We start from the raw sequence: 16,652 nt of genomic DNA on the forward strand, positions 1-16,652 counted from the left end.
GACCCTGTTTTCAGAGTCTATGATATAAGGGACAGGGTCTATGTGTAAGTGCACAATGAGGATTGGTAGATTTACTCAATTGGTATATTTGGTTTACACTTTGTGTTGATTAGCTTTGATCTATTCTATAGTCACATCTATGTAGTGATGTTATGCCCTGGCCTATCATTGCAAGTGACTTTTTCACAGGGAATGAGTGGTTGTTTCCAAAATGTGGCCTGAAGTGTGTTGCTGATCTTTTAAAGGCTCAGTTAGAAAATTGAGGTATGTTTGGGTGCAAATTTTCAAATAAACTATTAATTTCACATCATCCCAGTTAAAGCTAGTTAACATTCATCAATTTGAACTCAATTTGGTCCCTGTGGACAAAACCCGCTGACAATTCCGACTGATGACGCCAAGTTTGATCTAGTCCGCTATGAAATAACAACTGTTGGCTGTGAAGCCAAGTTCACCATCGTCCAAATATAGCTCCAATACCTGCTGACATTTACATGACATCATGGGGATGTGGAGCTATCTTCATCTTGATGTAACCTTGACATCAAACCAATGGAGGAGGAGGGTTGTCATGGTTGTAGCCAGGGGGGGCCGGCCAAGATTGGCTGAATTTTGACGTTGTCATTGGTTTTACACGTAAACACAAAAATGTCTCAAATTATTCCAAAACTGTACGTATGTTATTAAGCACTATTTTATCAGTCTAAATCCGTTGAGGTTCGCCAGTGAACCTCATTGTAAGTACTGTTTTTTGAATGTTTTGTATGAATAACGCACGGTATGTTTATGATATATACCTAAAATTTCCCCCATTGTGTATCACGGTTCGCGTGGTCTAATGGTAATGGGTCTCGCCTGCGGTGCATAGGGTCCCGAGATCGAGTCCCGCTCACTCCCGGCTATAATTTTTTTTTCTTCACATTTATTTTGAATCCAAAAATATTTATTTTATGTGAAAATTTATACATTCACTGAGAAATATATTTTGTGCATTTTTTTTTTTCTGTAACGGGGCCAATAGAGCTAAAAACACAACTCAGCACGGGGCGTCCAATGTCCAGGCAGTGTTGCCGTCATATTGTCTGTTTTGTTTACGATATTGGCTGTTGCCACAGTGAATAATGTAGTCCACCATCGTCTGGTTGTAGCATACACCATGTACCAAAATGGTCTCGTAGTAATGCCATAAGTCAGTGGTCTCCATTCAAAGTGAATAGCTAAAAATTCAACCTTTAATTATGCAGTATGAGTTTTTGTACCCAATTATTCAAAGTTCATTGTGTGATGTGCTCATATATGTTAGGGTTAAAGAACCTTGGTCTCACAGATGAGCATATTTGAGACAGATAGTATCTATATTGCTATGCCCATGATGTGAGCTTGGTTTAGCTTAGCGCTTCTTTTGATGGTTGATGCGGGGTTGATGCTGACATATCATTTGGGTTACTATCAAACCAATGCTATCAAACATAATTAGTCAGATGCCGACCACATTCAATGCTGACTTTCAAAACATTAATTAAACATTGTAAATGCCACATGAAACATATAACACTTTAGAAGATTGTTGATCAAGAATAAAGAGCTCTACTCAACCAAGCAAATCAGGAATGAAACTTTCAGCCCTTTGGGTGAACAAAATTGTTGGATTCCCTACTTGGTTTTTGTAATTGAACCATAATTGAATGAAATGAAGAAGCTTGTCCATAACAATTGCATTATCTTCAAGCCTTACTGCACTATATCCACAGTCATGCAATTGTAGGATGCCTCTCAGGATTGTAATCAGGTGATCAGACTTAGCCAATGAGCAGTGTGTATCTACACTGGCAAATTGGAAATGTAGGCTGATTGGCTGTGATTGGTCAATATCTATTTTATGTGATACATGACCACACAATTGATTTGTTTTATAAACCGTGTTACCACTGTGACAAACCCTCACATACTGAGCCTATTTATACCTAAAAAAGAGGAAGAAAAAGAGATAAACTGGTTATCTTGAGGGTATTAAATGCCTGTAGCCCACATATCCATTGCATCCCAAGACCTATTTCTTAAAACCATTTTGTAATTTTACACCACCTCAAAAAGTGGACATTTCTATGTAAAATCATGATTTTGAGTGCCGGACATAGCAATTTACTGCTATTATGGTGCTCCCATGTGGCCATTATTGTACATCTCAACAGAATCACAGATAAAAAGTTCACAAAGACTTCCTGTGCAGACAATTGCCGAGAGACGATTTCTGGTATCGAGCTCACTTCTTGTCTGTGCCAAGTACTCCACGTGAGATGGGCACAACGAATCTTCAATTTTGATCATAGCCATAATAGTTAGGCAACTTATCTAGTCAGCAAATTGGTTTGACATTTAAATCATTTCATGTACCAACTAGATACCCAGCATGTCACTTATATTAAACATCAAACTTATTTAATAATGATTTACATTTACAATACTATAATTATTAGCGGTTTTGTATCAATTTGGATTGCTATGTACTGGTGCAGATAGACAAATGAACCGTGCGTGAGGCCCACTCAACACTAAACTTGTGTTCCTTTGTGAAGACATGACAGGAAGAATGATCGCCTACAGTAGTTGAGTTGAAGCATGCAATAGGGAGGGGAAATAAGACATGAAAAACAAAAAGGTATTACAATATGGTTTCTTTGTATTTGGCGTGCCTGGATAGGATTTAGGCTCTTCCGTCCGTCCGCGTAGAACAGGAAACCTATAGCGTGGTTGCCGATAGCGATATGTGGGCTTACAAAGGGATACTTGCACAATTTGATGGCTGCAGTTTTCAAAGAAAGTTTACAGAATATTTGTCAATAGACCAATAAATCAATCTCCTCACCTGATGTGAAGAAAAGTTATGATGCATTGGAGAGGGAAACCTGATGCATTATGCCTAAGGTGTTCCAGGGGGTGCGGACAGTCTTCGGTCAAAGTGATTGATATTGTAAAAGATTATCCGATTGAAACTACAGGCTATTTTATTTTAAATATTTACTTAAAAAATCGTGCAGTTTGATTGTCAGCCCGTCTTGGTCCTTCAATCAAACCAGGCTTTTTCTGGCACTATTTGAGGTTCAGCAACTCTTACATATTCTTTGGCACAAGTTATTTTGGTTCATCATGCCTGATTGCATAAAGTGTCCTGATACTTTGGCTGAACCTTTCATTGCAGGCCCAAACTCAAATGGCAAATTTGAATGTTTCGTGTATGTGACAATTTGTACGACTTCAGACTCAATGCTGTCAATTGCTTTGAGTCTATATCTTCTGACTTTGGTGGCAACATTTCATGGGCCCGCATGGCCCGCCCGCATGGTAGCGATTCGGTAAGCCCACAATGATTTTTATGGGCTTATAGCCCAAGAGCCCATCTTATTTTGAGAATTGGCTAATGCCTCCCTTCAACATTGTAGCTAACCTAAGATTGTATCTTTCATGGGGTCCATTTCGCTAAACTTGTAACCCTTCGTAACTCAAGTAACCATTTACGAATACCCAATGTAAGTTGTAACATTATGATAGGTCCCTGTAGTAAATCCCTATAGAGAAATGGAACTTGTCATAAGTTACAAATGATTTTGAGACTTACAAAGCTTTGTGAAGTTTGGTGAAATGGATCCCTGGTCAAAGAGTCCAAATCAGGTTTTAGCCTTATCAAATTAGATGCATACTATCAATGTCCCTTTTACTGTCAGCATTTGGACTTTTTTGTAGGTTTTCCAGTGGCGTAGATTTCTTTTCGCCATTGGGGGGGATGGGGTTAGAAAAAAATTCTTGAAGTCAGCACCTTTTGGCGACAAAATAAGGTTATGGTTCAAATGCGCTCGAAGCGCGTGAAAAATTTTGCAATATTAAAGCTAAACTGGTGAAATATTGTAAAAAGTTGAATAAATTAAGGTGAGCGAAAAATTTAGCACTTTTAGGTTGAAATGGCCAAATATGGGGTTAATTTGATTGGAAACCCATATACAGGCGTCAACATTGGGGGATGATTGTATGGATCATCCCCCCCTGGCAAAATATTGGGGGGGGGATAAATCCCCCCATCCCCCCCGGGATCTACGCCTATGAGGTTTTCAGCTGACTTTTGAAATCAAACATGTAGAGTACTTGAGGGGATCGCTGGAGCTTCTCCTCAATGTACATGTGTAGCTACCCTTTTCATATAGGGCCATCAAAGGGAGGGTCCCAGTGCGAAACCCCTGCCTCCCTTTGTGAGTTATTGTGCAAGTCGAATGAACCAATGTATCAGTGTCGCTATAATAATGCTCCCTGTACTGATCCATGCAGTGACCAAATGCAAAATGAATGTGGCTAAAGATAGAGACTAACATACATGCTAACCTTTCATAGGTCGGGAATATCTTTATACTAAATATATTCAAATACGTGCATATATCAACCATATATAGATTATGCTTGGAGCTGACATCAAAATGTCTTTAAACCAAGTCAAACGTACACATAGTACATGATGTAGGAAAACCAAAGTTATAGACCTGGCTGAATAACATTGGACATGCTGACTGATAGGCTATGTATACAACATTTAAGTACGACTACTTGATAATGGACGCTAGATAATTCATACAAATGTTCCTGACCCCTTGAGAGATATGAATCAATCATTACAAAGCTCTTAGGCTTCTGAATTCAACGGGTTGGCAGGAAACGTAACAAATCATGTATTTTGTCTGCTTCTATCACGCATTGTTTAAGCAGAAACATTAATGCCCACTGCTATATATAGATAACTGTAGGTAACCTAATCCCGTAAATCCATTCCCCTTCTAGTCATTGTTAATTCAAGATTATGTGTCTTTTCTGACAACCAACCAGGTCAGGGGGATCATTCTATATATCAAGGTAATTCCTGGGGAATGATGGATCATATCAGGATGAATCTTTTTATCTTATAGATATACAAGCATTATTCTTATTTCTTATGTGTTCATATGAATCAAATATATAGCATGGTTGTCTATTATAGTATTAGTAGTCATTGTTAGGCAGTAAACGTGTTGTCAGGTTTTGAGAACAGGATAATCTCCATACCAAAAGAACCCCACACAGGGGCCATTTTGTGAAAAGCGAACTTTCTTCCCAAAAATTTGACTTTTATGACAAAAAAAAGCGTAATTTATTACTTTTGCAGGGGGTGCGGGGGGTGCAGCCACACACCCTATAACATGGCATGTGCTCTCCCTATATAACATACCGTAACTCAGTGTTCCTTTTTAAAGACAACTTTTATTCATTTTGAAAGATTCATGTTTCACCGCCTAAGTTGCAAAATGCTGCTGATATGTTTCATGTATTTTGAATTGCATGTTTGAAGGACTAATTCTGTTGACTAATTTTCATGCTTTTAAACATCTTCATTGAATATAAATTGAATGATCTGATGATTGGATATTGTCATCTGAAGTGTTTGCTAGAGTGCTATATAGCAGCACTCTAGCAGCCTGAACAATACCTTCATTAAAATGTGAAATTAACCAATCAGTGGTCACTTTGAAAACAATTTATAAAGACTTTCAGTGAATTGACAAACAAGAACACACAAACTATACATGGACGAGCACCCACTCAAACATTCTAATCCAGAAATACCCCAGACAGATAAATTCAAAACAGATCAGTTTAATTTGACTTGTAATCGGATAAAGAATTGAGAGAAGAACTCAGTCGAATGTGATATCATTGTGTCTAAATTTGACTTGTTTTATGTGAAATTTGATTTGATGAAAAGGATGTATCCTGATTATCTGTTCTATCTACACCGTCATGCCAATACCGGATATTGTCATTTGATTGAGTGTTAATACCATCTTAAGTTCCAGATTTCATACTTCAAGCACCAATTTTTAAATTTCTTTAAAAGAACTTTAAATGTGTCAACTGTTATCATGGTTATAGTGGTCATGGTTCCTTGGCCCTGTTGCCTCCCGCATTACTAAGACTACTTTGTAGTCCCTTTTGATCAACAATTCACCCAGATATGCCTTCCTTAACACGTGGCTTCAACAGTGAGTGACCGCTCTGCCCATTCTATCATTGAAAAAGGGCCCCTTTTCTTGGGGCATCTCAATTTTGGAATATCAAAACGGGCTTCTGGAAGTGGCTTTGAAGTAGCCCACACTAACTTGGTATCAAGCAGGGACTTCAAGGACTGATTTTTTTTTTTGGGGGGGGGGGTCATTTTCCAACTTCAATTTCCAATTCACTCCGATTTGGGATGCCTTTGCGTGTCCAGTTGGCTGTTTGTTATTATGCTTGAAGTCCAAAAATGAGAACTGACCAGTGACTTGATCTGGACATGATAAGCTTCCTTTCGTGTAGCAAGTGACATGCTCTTGTCATATGAAAGAGTTCCGTCAAGAAATTAAAACAGGATGAAATTTATTCAACTGGGGTTAGTGGAACAAAAAGGTCAGTTAATTCTTCAATGTTTTACACAATCTTGGGTGTAATCTTTGATGGTAAAGTGTGATACAATCAAGATATAGGCAGATGTTTTCTTCAAGGGTATACTCTGTCTGGGGCAACTTCAGGTATTCTGTCTTTGTTCAGTGTTTGCTTAATTACACTGGTCAATAGGCAAGCTATTGGCTAATTCTACTCTCAAGTAAATCTGGTTGGGAGCCCAGTTTGGAGTTTGAGGATGTAAAGAAGGCTGACAAAGGCTGTATTTCAACCTGACATAAGATAACTCCATGTGTCTCCTATATCACATGTACATGTAGCAAAGATCCTAGGATACTAGCCTACATTGCACATTGCAATAATCTGTTTAGTGCATGAGCGTGTACAGTATTAAACAGTACATAGGAGTTGGTGAGCTTTGCTGGTTGAACTTCAGTGATTGGTCCAAAGTTGTATTACTTTGTTTCATTGTTTGTTAAGCTTATAGAAATATCATGAGTATAGTTGATATCTGATCCAGCTTCTTCAGATTATTCTTTCAAAGATATTTTAATAGAAAGAACAATACATTGCTGTTAGCTGAATGATGTAAAGATTACACAGGTCATATTTCAAATTCTTTCAAATAAAACTTGTTATCTAAGACAATTGCATATCCTATGTATCAAAAGCAGACCAATTATCAAAGGAAAATGACAATTATTTGAGCGACTTTGAATTCATCAGGGAAAATCAAAACGAACATTTCACTGTTACAAGAAGACTCCTGAAGAAAGGTGGATAAGGAAATTTTGTTGAGGAAAACATTGCTATTACTTGGATATTATTAATGAATCAATCTACCTAGGGACTGGAATGACATTGAAGTAAACCATTGGGTTCATGTATTAGCAGTCAAAGCTGTGAATCAGGAGTAACAAGTTCATTTCTTGTTGTCAAAACTGGTTAAAGGGAGCTGCACCACTGGTGAAAGTTTACTTTTCCATGGCAACCACTATACAAAATGGCTGGGATTTATTGATTTGGGTATCAAACAGGCTGAAACATGTGTAGGTCAGAACATTGTACTTGATGAAGTTGGTCAATGTTGTCAGAGTTCAACTCTCTAAAATTCCTTAGATTAAAAATCAATCTAAGAGATTGGAATCAGGGACAAATCCTAAATCATATTGAAACATTTAATCTATCATATTGAATATTTAAGTCAGACTTATCCTCAATTTCATTAATATTAGAAGTTTCAAGACAAGTTCATTTTATAGTAAAATTTAATAAAAGTTTTGATTGGGCATAAGATTAATTTGTCTAAAATTATTTAACAGCAAAAAAAAATCATTCAGACAGCGATTACTCAGCAACTTGGTGGGCTTTTTTTTTATCTGATAATCAGGACGAAGATGTCTACATCTGCACTCTTCACTGACAAGGTGCATTACATTCACTTGTATGTTTTATCCTTAACACATAACATTGAGTGATATTGTCACTTCTATGTTATCTTGTTGGCATATGAAGTGTTATCTTCAGAAGATTACTGTTTTCAGACAAAATAAAGTAACCTGTGAATGGGATGTGCAGAGCAGAGTTAATAAAAATTGCACCTCATAAAAATGATATCTCGTTCACAAATTTGAACATCATAGGGCCATAGGGGCTATATTAGTATTGTTTTTCATAATTCATCATTACTTTTCAGTTGTCCCCTTTAACCATGGCTACTTACTATAAGTGAACATTGTGTTACCTGACAATTGCCAAGTTAAGCCACACACTATTACAAAGTTATTATAGGCAACATTTGACTTCTTGACACATGTTCTCACCTCTATAGTCCCTCTCCATTAATCACTATAGTTTGCCATCACACACTAGGGACTTATTTGGCTAACACTAGGGACCTATTAAAGGTATGCACCCTTTCCCTGATGGATAATGATCAGTCAAGTTCAACACCTTGACAATGAAACTACCAAGACACCAGCATTTACACTCGTCTTCTTCAATATCCAAAACAGAATAGTTGCTATCCAGTATCAGTCATGGCTTCTTTCAAGAATGTTGATGAAGATTCACAGTGATGGTGTCAAGGGTTTTAAAGCAGGTAGTTTTATCATTGTAGATATAATATAAATTTATAAGGAATTCAATTTGATCCCCCAAATTAAGGAATTCAATTTGATCCCCAACATGTGTATCAGGCAACACACACTCAACATAATTTTTTTTATTTCAAAATTTTTTATTTTTTTTAGTTTTTCCAGAAAAAATCGGCGAAAATCAGATTTTTTTTTCTCCAAGTACCATGAAAAAAGTCAGGAATAAAAAAAAAAAAAAAAAAAAAAAATCGCATTTCGCATTTGTTTTCAAACCACTCGTGAGCTTTGAGACAAACCATTATTTTTTTTTTTGCCTTATACATAAAATATGATAGATGTGGTATGTTAGTAGGAATTCAATATGATGTAGGTAAAACTGTCAAATAAACATTTAAAGTTCACTGTGTACAATTATTTATCTTGGCAAAACTTGTCCTACCAGTATACCAGTAGAGATCATTTATCGCCATGATTAGAGTGGTTACTTGTTTTGGTTACCATGGTAGCATGATGCAATTATCTAGTCTAGTCTACATTTCAATTGAAGGCATAGGGCCTATACCTTTCCTGTAGGACAGGGGTACAACACTTGTGGACAGAGACCCTATGCTTGAGAGCGGGGTTCCACTCATGGGTCAATTTGGGTACCGGATTTTAATATTGTGGCATTGTTGTTATATTGCTTATAATTCATGGATTTTGGATTTCTTCACTGGAAGTCAATTTGTACCAAATTCCTTCATGCCATTCAATATTGCTTAACCGTAAAGGAGATGGATTAACCTCTGACCTTTATCTATTGTTATGTAATGTGCCTATTGCATTGTGGGAAGGCATACATTGACTTCCGATAGATAAGCCTAAAATCTGCATATTGTAGGCAATATTAAACACAACTGTTTTGTGGCATGATATTTTGATAATTTAGAAACAATACCCAGTTTGGCAGCATGTAATTCTTCATAAATTTGATCAGTTTCTTCCTGTATCATCATGGTAGTACTTCCATGGTATCATGATTGTATGGAAAAATTATTTGCAAAATGGACATTTCCCAAGTTCACACCACGTGCAAAATTCGCAAATGTTTCATATAGAGAGCCGGTATGAACATTGAAATGAATCACATGCAGCAGTACATGGCTATTTTGATAGCTAATGACGTGTGTCCTGGTAATACATTTAACCAGAATATTACCTATCAACAAGATCATTCTACTGAACATCATGCTAAGAAATCATTCCTAAAATAACAAACATTCAATAATCATTCACAAACAGTTCATAAATTATATCTATTTCATCAGCTAGAAATGCTATAAGTCATGAAAGCATCATAATAAAACTGTTCTCTACATTTTCTAATGTGCGGCATGGGTTTTAATGTTACAGCAAAGTAGGTTTATGAAATATAAATTTGATCAGTCACATCAAACATGGAATGTCGGAAAAATTTGTCTCAAAGATAGGCCTACCTGCTAGTGTTGAAATATTTTATGACACTTGTACGTTTTCTTTGTGACTACCAGTCAATTCAATTCAATGTATCAATATTCATGTTTATGTCATGTTGTAGATCTATACTTGTCAATTTAAATACAAACTTTGTCAGGCATGCACAATGATTGTACATACTTTTGTCCAAAATGGGAAATGGGTACATAAAAATATGAAAGAGTGCACACAAAGTAGACATATGCCTAAGGTATAGGTGAATGAGTTGAAATGATCTGAATAGACATTGCGAATACAGGGAATACTGCATGTGTTGTGAACCAAAATAAGAACAATTTCAATTTTAAATGTACAATTAACAAAATCATGCAATCTTATAGAACTTTAACGTAATGCACAAATTCTTTAACATTGTCATAATTGTGTAGACTGATCTCAATGATGCAAATTATCTGCCAGATTTGGAAGAATGTAACTTGTTATTTTAAGATGAAAACTTTAACGTTTTTGTTAAACTTGACTAGTGTGCACAGATTCAACTGACCTGAGATAAGATTTGTTTATTTGATTAAATTAGGTCATGTTTTACTCAACCATGTATAATTTGTGAGGCAGGCAGGCGTTGATGATATTGTGCTTTCTACTGTAGATAGACACAGGTCATTTGCCATTAGGATATTACTTAACAAACCAATTAGTAGCTGATGTTATAAGGTCAATGTGGTCTATCCACCATTATCAAAGTGTATTTCATATGATATAAGTTCAGAGATGATGTATTAATAATCTGACTATTCAATTTATTGTACCTAATTAGTGTTAATAAAAGAATATAAAAGATCAAAATGACAAGTTTATGTTACCAGTACTAAAATTTAACATCCTCATCCTCTGGTTTCGTCAGTTGTTTGATATTTCTTCAATAGTTTGTGAATAATACTTAATGTATGTTTAGATTTCTATGTTCAGTTCTTAGAAATATTAAGCTATGATACATTTATCCTGATGATTTCTTGAATGTCCATGTCAGGGTGTTAGCTAGCCACCCGTCTGGCCGTCATTTTAGACGGCCAGTTTGCTCCTGGGACGGGCAAAATTAATGCCTTTGACAGATGCTATATTATAAATTGTATGTTTTGAGAAGCTAATTGACCATTTTAGTAGACCCAATTTGTAGAACAAGGCCATATCAGCACATATTTGAACTCTTTGATCCCCCAATGGGCTATAGATGTCTGGTAAATGTTTTAAAGGTCAAATTAGGACAGGCAGTTTTATTCAAATGACGGGCAACCCTCAATTTCTAGCTAAGACCCTGGTCCATGTGTTCTACACAGTTCTCAGTGGTAGCTTCTATACATTCTATAAAACCATGATAACTGGGTTTAAAGCTCAAGAGTTCATAGCTGTTGAAAGTAGGAAGTACTTGATAGCAATATGGCGTGGTATTTAACTATATCAGGAAAAGAAGTGGTCAGACATTTGATTATCAAATTAAACTGATACTGATGTTAAAAGTTGCTTTTATGAATTTTAACCCTAACGCCCTAAGGGCTTTTTCGTGACGGAAGGAAAGAAGGAAAGAATAAAGAGAGAAAAGAAGGAAAGAAGTTGTTTGCTCTGGGTGGGATTCGAACCGAGACCCCTCGCATGCCAAGCACTCGGTCGGCGACACTTTGCCACGGGTCTTGGGCTTCGCTGGCCAGTGAAACCGTGCCTATATATCACTTAGGGCGATTGCGTCATCACACCACGTGGGATGCGTGCACGAACAGCGCATATATCAAGTAGTATTTTGTAGTATTCAGGCGGGTTAGGGTTAAGGAAGCCTATACTGAGTTTCGATAGTGGTAACCTAACCCTAACGCCCTAAGGGCTTTTCGCTGACGGGAAGGGAAAGAAGGAAAGAATAAAGAGAGAAAAGAAGGAAAGAAGTTGTTTGCTCTGGGTGGGATTCAAACCCGAGACCCCTCGCATGCCAAGCACTCGGTCGGCGACACTTTGCCACGGGTCTTGGGCTTCGCTGGCCAGCGAAACCGTGCCTATATATCACTTTAGGGCGATTGCGTCATCACACCACGTGGGATGCATGCACGAACAGCGCATATATCAAGTAGTATTTTGTAGTATTCAGGCGGGTTAGGGTTAATCTAGTATGTGTGAACATAGATGTAGAGTAGGTATGTCTCTGGATCTCTATGGTCATTCTACATTTCTTTGGTGTCACTTGATAATTTGACACAATTAATCAAAATTAATGCTTTAAATTGGATAAAAGTTAATGTGGCAGTATTCAAAGTGATAATAAGTTGTGTCTGTACACTGTATGTTTTTCATATGTTTTGTGTATTCTTTTGTAAGATATAAACTAAGTTGATGTGTTTGTATGTGAGTATTGTGTCAGTGGAATAAGGTCTATTGTACTGTTTAATTGTAATATATTGTTTGTAAATTGTAAAGGAATTTAGTAAGAAAGTTTAAGGTGTTGATTAGTTTCGATTATGATATACAAATGATTAACAAGTAAACTTTGACATCAACAGTGATGAGCTGCAAGGTGTCAAAGGTTGCTATACGGTCATAGGTCATTTGCTTGACCCATTTGTATATGTGTAAATAAATGGCTTAGCAGTATGCAAAGTCAACCCCAGTAAGCCATAGCCAAAGAAAATAGATGCTACCCAGCCCATTATTATTCCCTGCATGTCATCACATGATGGTCTCAGTGACGACCACATATCAGACATTGCTCATCACTAATCCTCAAATAGTTGGAGACAAAAGTGTGCACCATTTTGTTTTACATTAAAATAAGACCCTCCTCACCCCAAAGATCCTTTTTGCCTTCCCAGAATGCATATATTCTCATTTTGTGTCACTCTAGCTACACATAGTTCCTTTTGCACTCTATGACCATTCTAGAAATTTCTAAAAGCGTTTACAAAAACCAAGAATGCATCACCATGCATGTTCAACATCACTGTGTATTTTTGCAATTATGTCACGCAATGGTGACCACAACACCTACTTTGGAACACAGTATCGTTGTGAATGCACACTAACATGATGACAAATTCAAGGTTAAATTTGCAAAAGCTTTCGAAATTCGAAAAAGGTCAATGGAGTTACAAAACTTTGAGAATAAAAGCTCCTAGTGCATCATGGGAAGATGAGAAAAAGGATCTTTTATATTGACATGCCATTTTCCCACATCAAACCTGCGGCAAATTGCATTTCTTCTAAGCCAAAAAGTATTGCATGACCATCTATTGTGGCGGCTGTTAGCATGCTCATGAATTGATATTCTGCTATTTGCCTTTTGCTTTTCTTTTTTTCGTTGTCCTTCAGGTCCAAAAGGGGAGCGAGGCGAACGAGGAAACCAGGGCAGACGTGGCAAAAAAGGCAAGAAAGGTGAACACAGGTTTGATTCCACCATCTGCAGTGTTGAAGACTTGGCTCGCTCGCTTCATGCTACTGTGTGATGGCGCTTTTCAATGTATATATGTGCCATGAAGCCTATATGCATACTCATGGGTGGCGAGGCTAAGGCGCTAATGATTGTCTTTTCTTTGTGTGGTTTGCTTATGGTGGTTCATTCCTTACTAAGGATGTTAGTTTTTGCTGTGTTGTCCATGCTTTTATTTTAGTTCATTGCAATATATCAAAAGCCGTGCTCTTTCCCTATAAAGCTTAAATAATGAAACAATTTCAGAATTGTTAATAAGTACTGCAAGTTGACAAATTCAATTATGTTAAAGTGAAATTGGACAAGTTGTAGAGTTGAACATGATTACAGTGATGGTGTAAACTAAATAGTGTGCACATTATTGGCCTTTAAAGTACATTCTTATTCTGAAATTGTTTCATATTATACCTGTTATAAAAGTTAACATTTCATGCATTACCTTTTTTTTAATTAAATGTATCTAGCTATTGTTTACTGCTATGTCCACTGACTACTTTATGGCGCCATTTTTGTCGGCAAAATGATGCGCTGGCTAATTTCTATGACTAATAGGCCTATTGCAGAGCTTTAATTGCACTAACAATAAAGATGTATATTTAAATATTTACACATACCAATTATTATTCTCAGGTTATAAAGTAAATCATCAAAATTATATATAAAATATAGAAGGATATAACCGTTAACCGATTGACAATTAAAACTATTGAAAGTCAAGTTAAATGGAATAAGCCTATTAATTCTCTCCTTAGTCAGGTAATGTAATGCAGTGTGATTTTTTTATTACTTTATTAATCCAGAATTTATAGTTGAATGAATTTCTCACAAAGATTGCATTTTGCAAATATTCTTAGGATGCAAATATTATAAAAAGCCTGTGATAATATTGATTGTGGCCATTTTGAGATGAAAGTAAGAGGTATATTGAATATTATCGTTGCAGCATTGCCACAGACCTTGTGGAATAATATAATAGTAAATCTTCATATTGTGGGAGAAAGTTATTTAACTTTAGGCACAAATTTGGACTAAATGATTATTTGCACCCTAAGATAGGGCATGGAACTAAAGTATATTGTTATTGTTGTGTTTTTTTCCATATTTAACACTGAAATATACATAACCATACGGCTATATTGGATGAGCAGGCTACAAAGGTAACTGTGCATGCTTATCATCCAAACAGATTGAGAGTCTGTTGGGTACATTTTGTGCACTCTAAAAAAGTTTACTCAATGTTGATTAAAAGAGAACAATTCTCCTTATTGAGTTAAACTGTATGCATATTTGAGTAATACCAAATGCAAGAGTGTGCACACATTTTACTCAAATATGCATGTTTTATAGTCCTTTTGTGAAAGATGTTACTCAATAGACAGTTCCCTTTTTATTAATGTTAAGACAACTTTATTCAGAGTGTAGATCAGTTTGGGGACAATGTATATTTTGACACAAACTTTTTAGCATGACCCTGATGAGCCTCACTTTCAAGTTGTGTACAAAATGAAAGTGAGGCTTGAAATAATCAGGTAATCTACATCAGGTATCCTATATACCCTTATTTGTATGTAGGCTAATTGTAGCAATTATTTGAAATTTACAAGATGGTATAATAGTGGTACAAATGAAAATTACCAGATAAATAAATGTATAGATTTATAGGGAAATTTTCTTTGAACTCCACATGCAGTGTCATGGAAAAGTTTTACTGTTCATTTACACTGTGGTTCATTTATCTCCTATTCAATGTACAGTGCAGTCATAGGCAACTGGCAAGTTGTGGAATATTTCGTCATTCAGGAAATCAAAATATACTAAAACAAATGAAGATTAATTGAAGACAGTCATTAGATTCAATACCCTTTTTCACCTTGATGTGGCAGTAACGTCGCATTGAGGCAGCTGTTTTACTTGCGTAAAAATGCGGCATCTTTATTCGCGTGTGTGTTTATGCCAGTACTTTGAGCATCCGCTACCTACTTGAAGCTGCACCCAATGAAACTGATGTCACATGCCACATCAGGGTGAAACAGGGGCGGATCCAGAAATCTTCAATAGAGGGGGCGCCGAGCCACCGTCGCCGAGCCACCGTCGCTGCCGCCACGGCTCGGCACCCACACAAAGTCCGGCGCCGCTCTGCCAAAATACACAGAGTCAGGCCCCCCTCTAAATCCGCCCCTGTGAAAAATGGTGTTACACTTTCCATTGAACTTTGCTTCAATTAAATTTCCCTTAAAATGATGCGACTGCTGTAATACTAACTGAGAGAATATATTTATGTAATAATGTAATAGAGACTAGAGAACAGCTTTATACCTTTAATGGTATAACCAAAGTTAATCAAACATGGGTGGAATTATCAATTTATTTTAATAATGTTCATATTACTAAATCTTTTTTTACATTTTATTTTCTCTTCATTCTTTCACACAGGTGACACAGGGTTTCCAGTAAGTATTTCTTTCTTATCAAATTATCTGAATAGTATTCTAAATAAAGAAAAATAATCGATAGATTTATTTGTTCACATTATTTTATTTATTTGGCATCGTTCAACTACTTCAAGATAATTTTTTATGCACTTTATGCAAATTTCTCAAATTACAGTTACAGCATAAAACCTTAAAACATAATGGTTAATTGAAGTTTTTGTTGTACTTTGGAATTTCTGTTGTATAAGAATGTATGTTTGCAATATTCATGCACCAAGTCAAAATCTTCACTAGGCCTCAGCACACCGCCTCGCACACTGCACCTGATGAAGCCAAAGACATGTAGTCCAATCACTTGCTCAGTTGACCACCAATCACTGACAAACTTGATTCCAGTATGCGAGAAGGAACAGTCGGTTCTTTGGCCAAATGGGCTAATAGCAATCACTTTTCACTAACAATAAGACTTTAAACCTTGCTGTGTTAAATATCAATCAGAAGTTGCTATTTTCATTTTCTCTCACATCACTCTGAAGTAATCACACTCAATCTGAAAGCATGCACAATGTACACTAAGTCTAGAAACCTAGTAACCTTTGACCTTTACGAATCCACCTGTCTCCCTTAAATGTGTCCCCTCCTTCCCCTGGTAGTGATATTCACTGTCATGCCCCAGCCCCCTAGTTAGACAAACTAAGTGGCATTGGCAAACTTTTCTGTGACTGAGTAAACCTACCAAGATTAAATTTT

The 16,652-nt window shown here is 36.5% G+C and overlaps 1 protein-coding gene across 5 annotated transcripts in view; it reads left to right on the forward strand.

Moving 5' to 3' along the window:
• Positions 1-16,652, forward strand: part of LOC140158688 (uncharacterized) — a 191,081-nt gene that overhangs the window by 96,407 nt on the left and 78,022 nt on the right. For all 5 annotated transcript variants that reach the window (XR_011859816.1, XR_011859819.1, XR_011859818.1 and 2 more), the window contains exons 3-4: positions 13,353-13,415; positions 15,904-15,920. Coding sequence is in view for 1 of the 5 variants with exons in the window: in XM_072181871.1 (XP_072037972.1) it covers positions 13,353-13,415; positions 15,904-15,920 (80 nt within the window). In the remaining 4 variants the exon portion in view is untranslated. The remainder of the gene's footprint in view (positions 1-13,352; positions 13,416-15,903; positions 15,921-16,652) is intronic.

Source organism: Amphiura filiformis, chromosome 8, assembly GCF_039555335.1.
Source record: "Amphiura filiformis chromosome 8, Afil_fr2py, whole genome shotgun sequence".
Taxonomy (NCBI): domain Eukaryota; kingdom Metazoa; phylum Echinodermata; class Ophiuroidea; order Amphilepidida; family Amphiuridae; genus Amphiura; species Amphiura filiformis.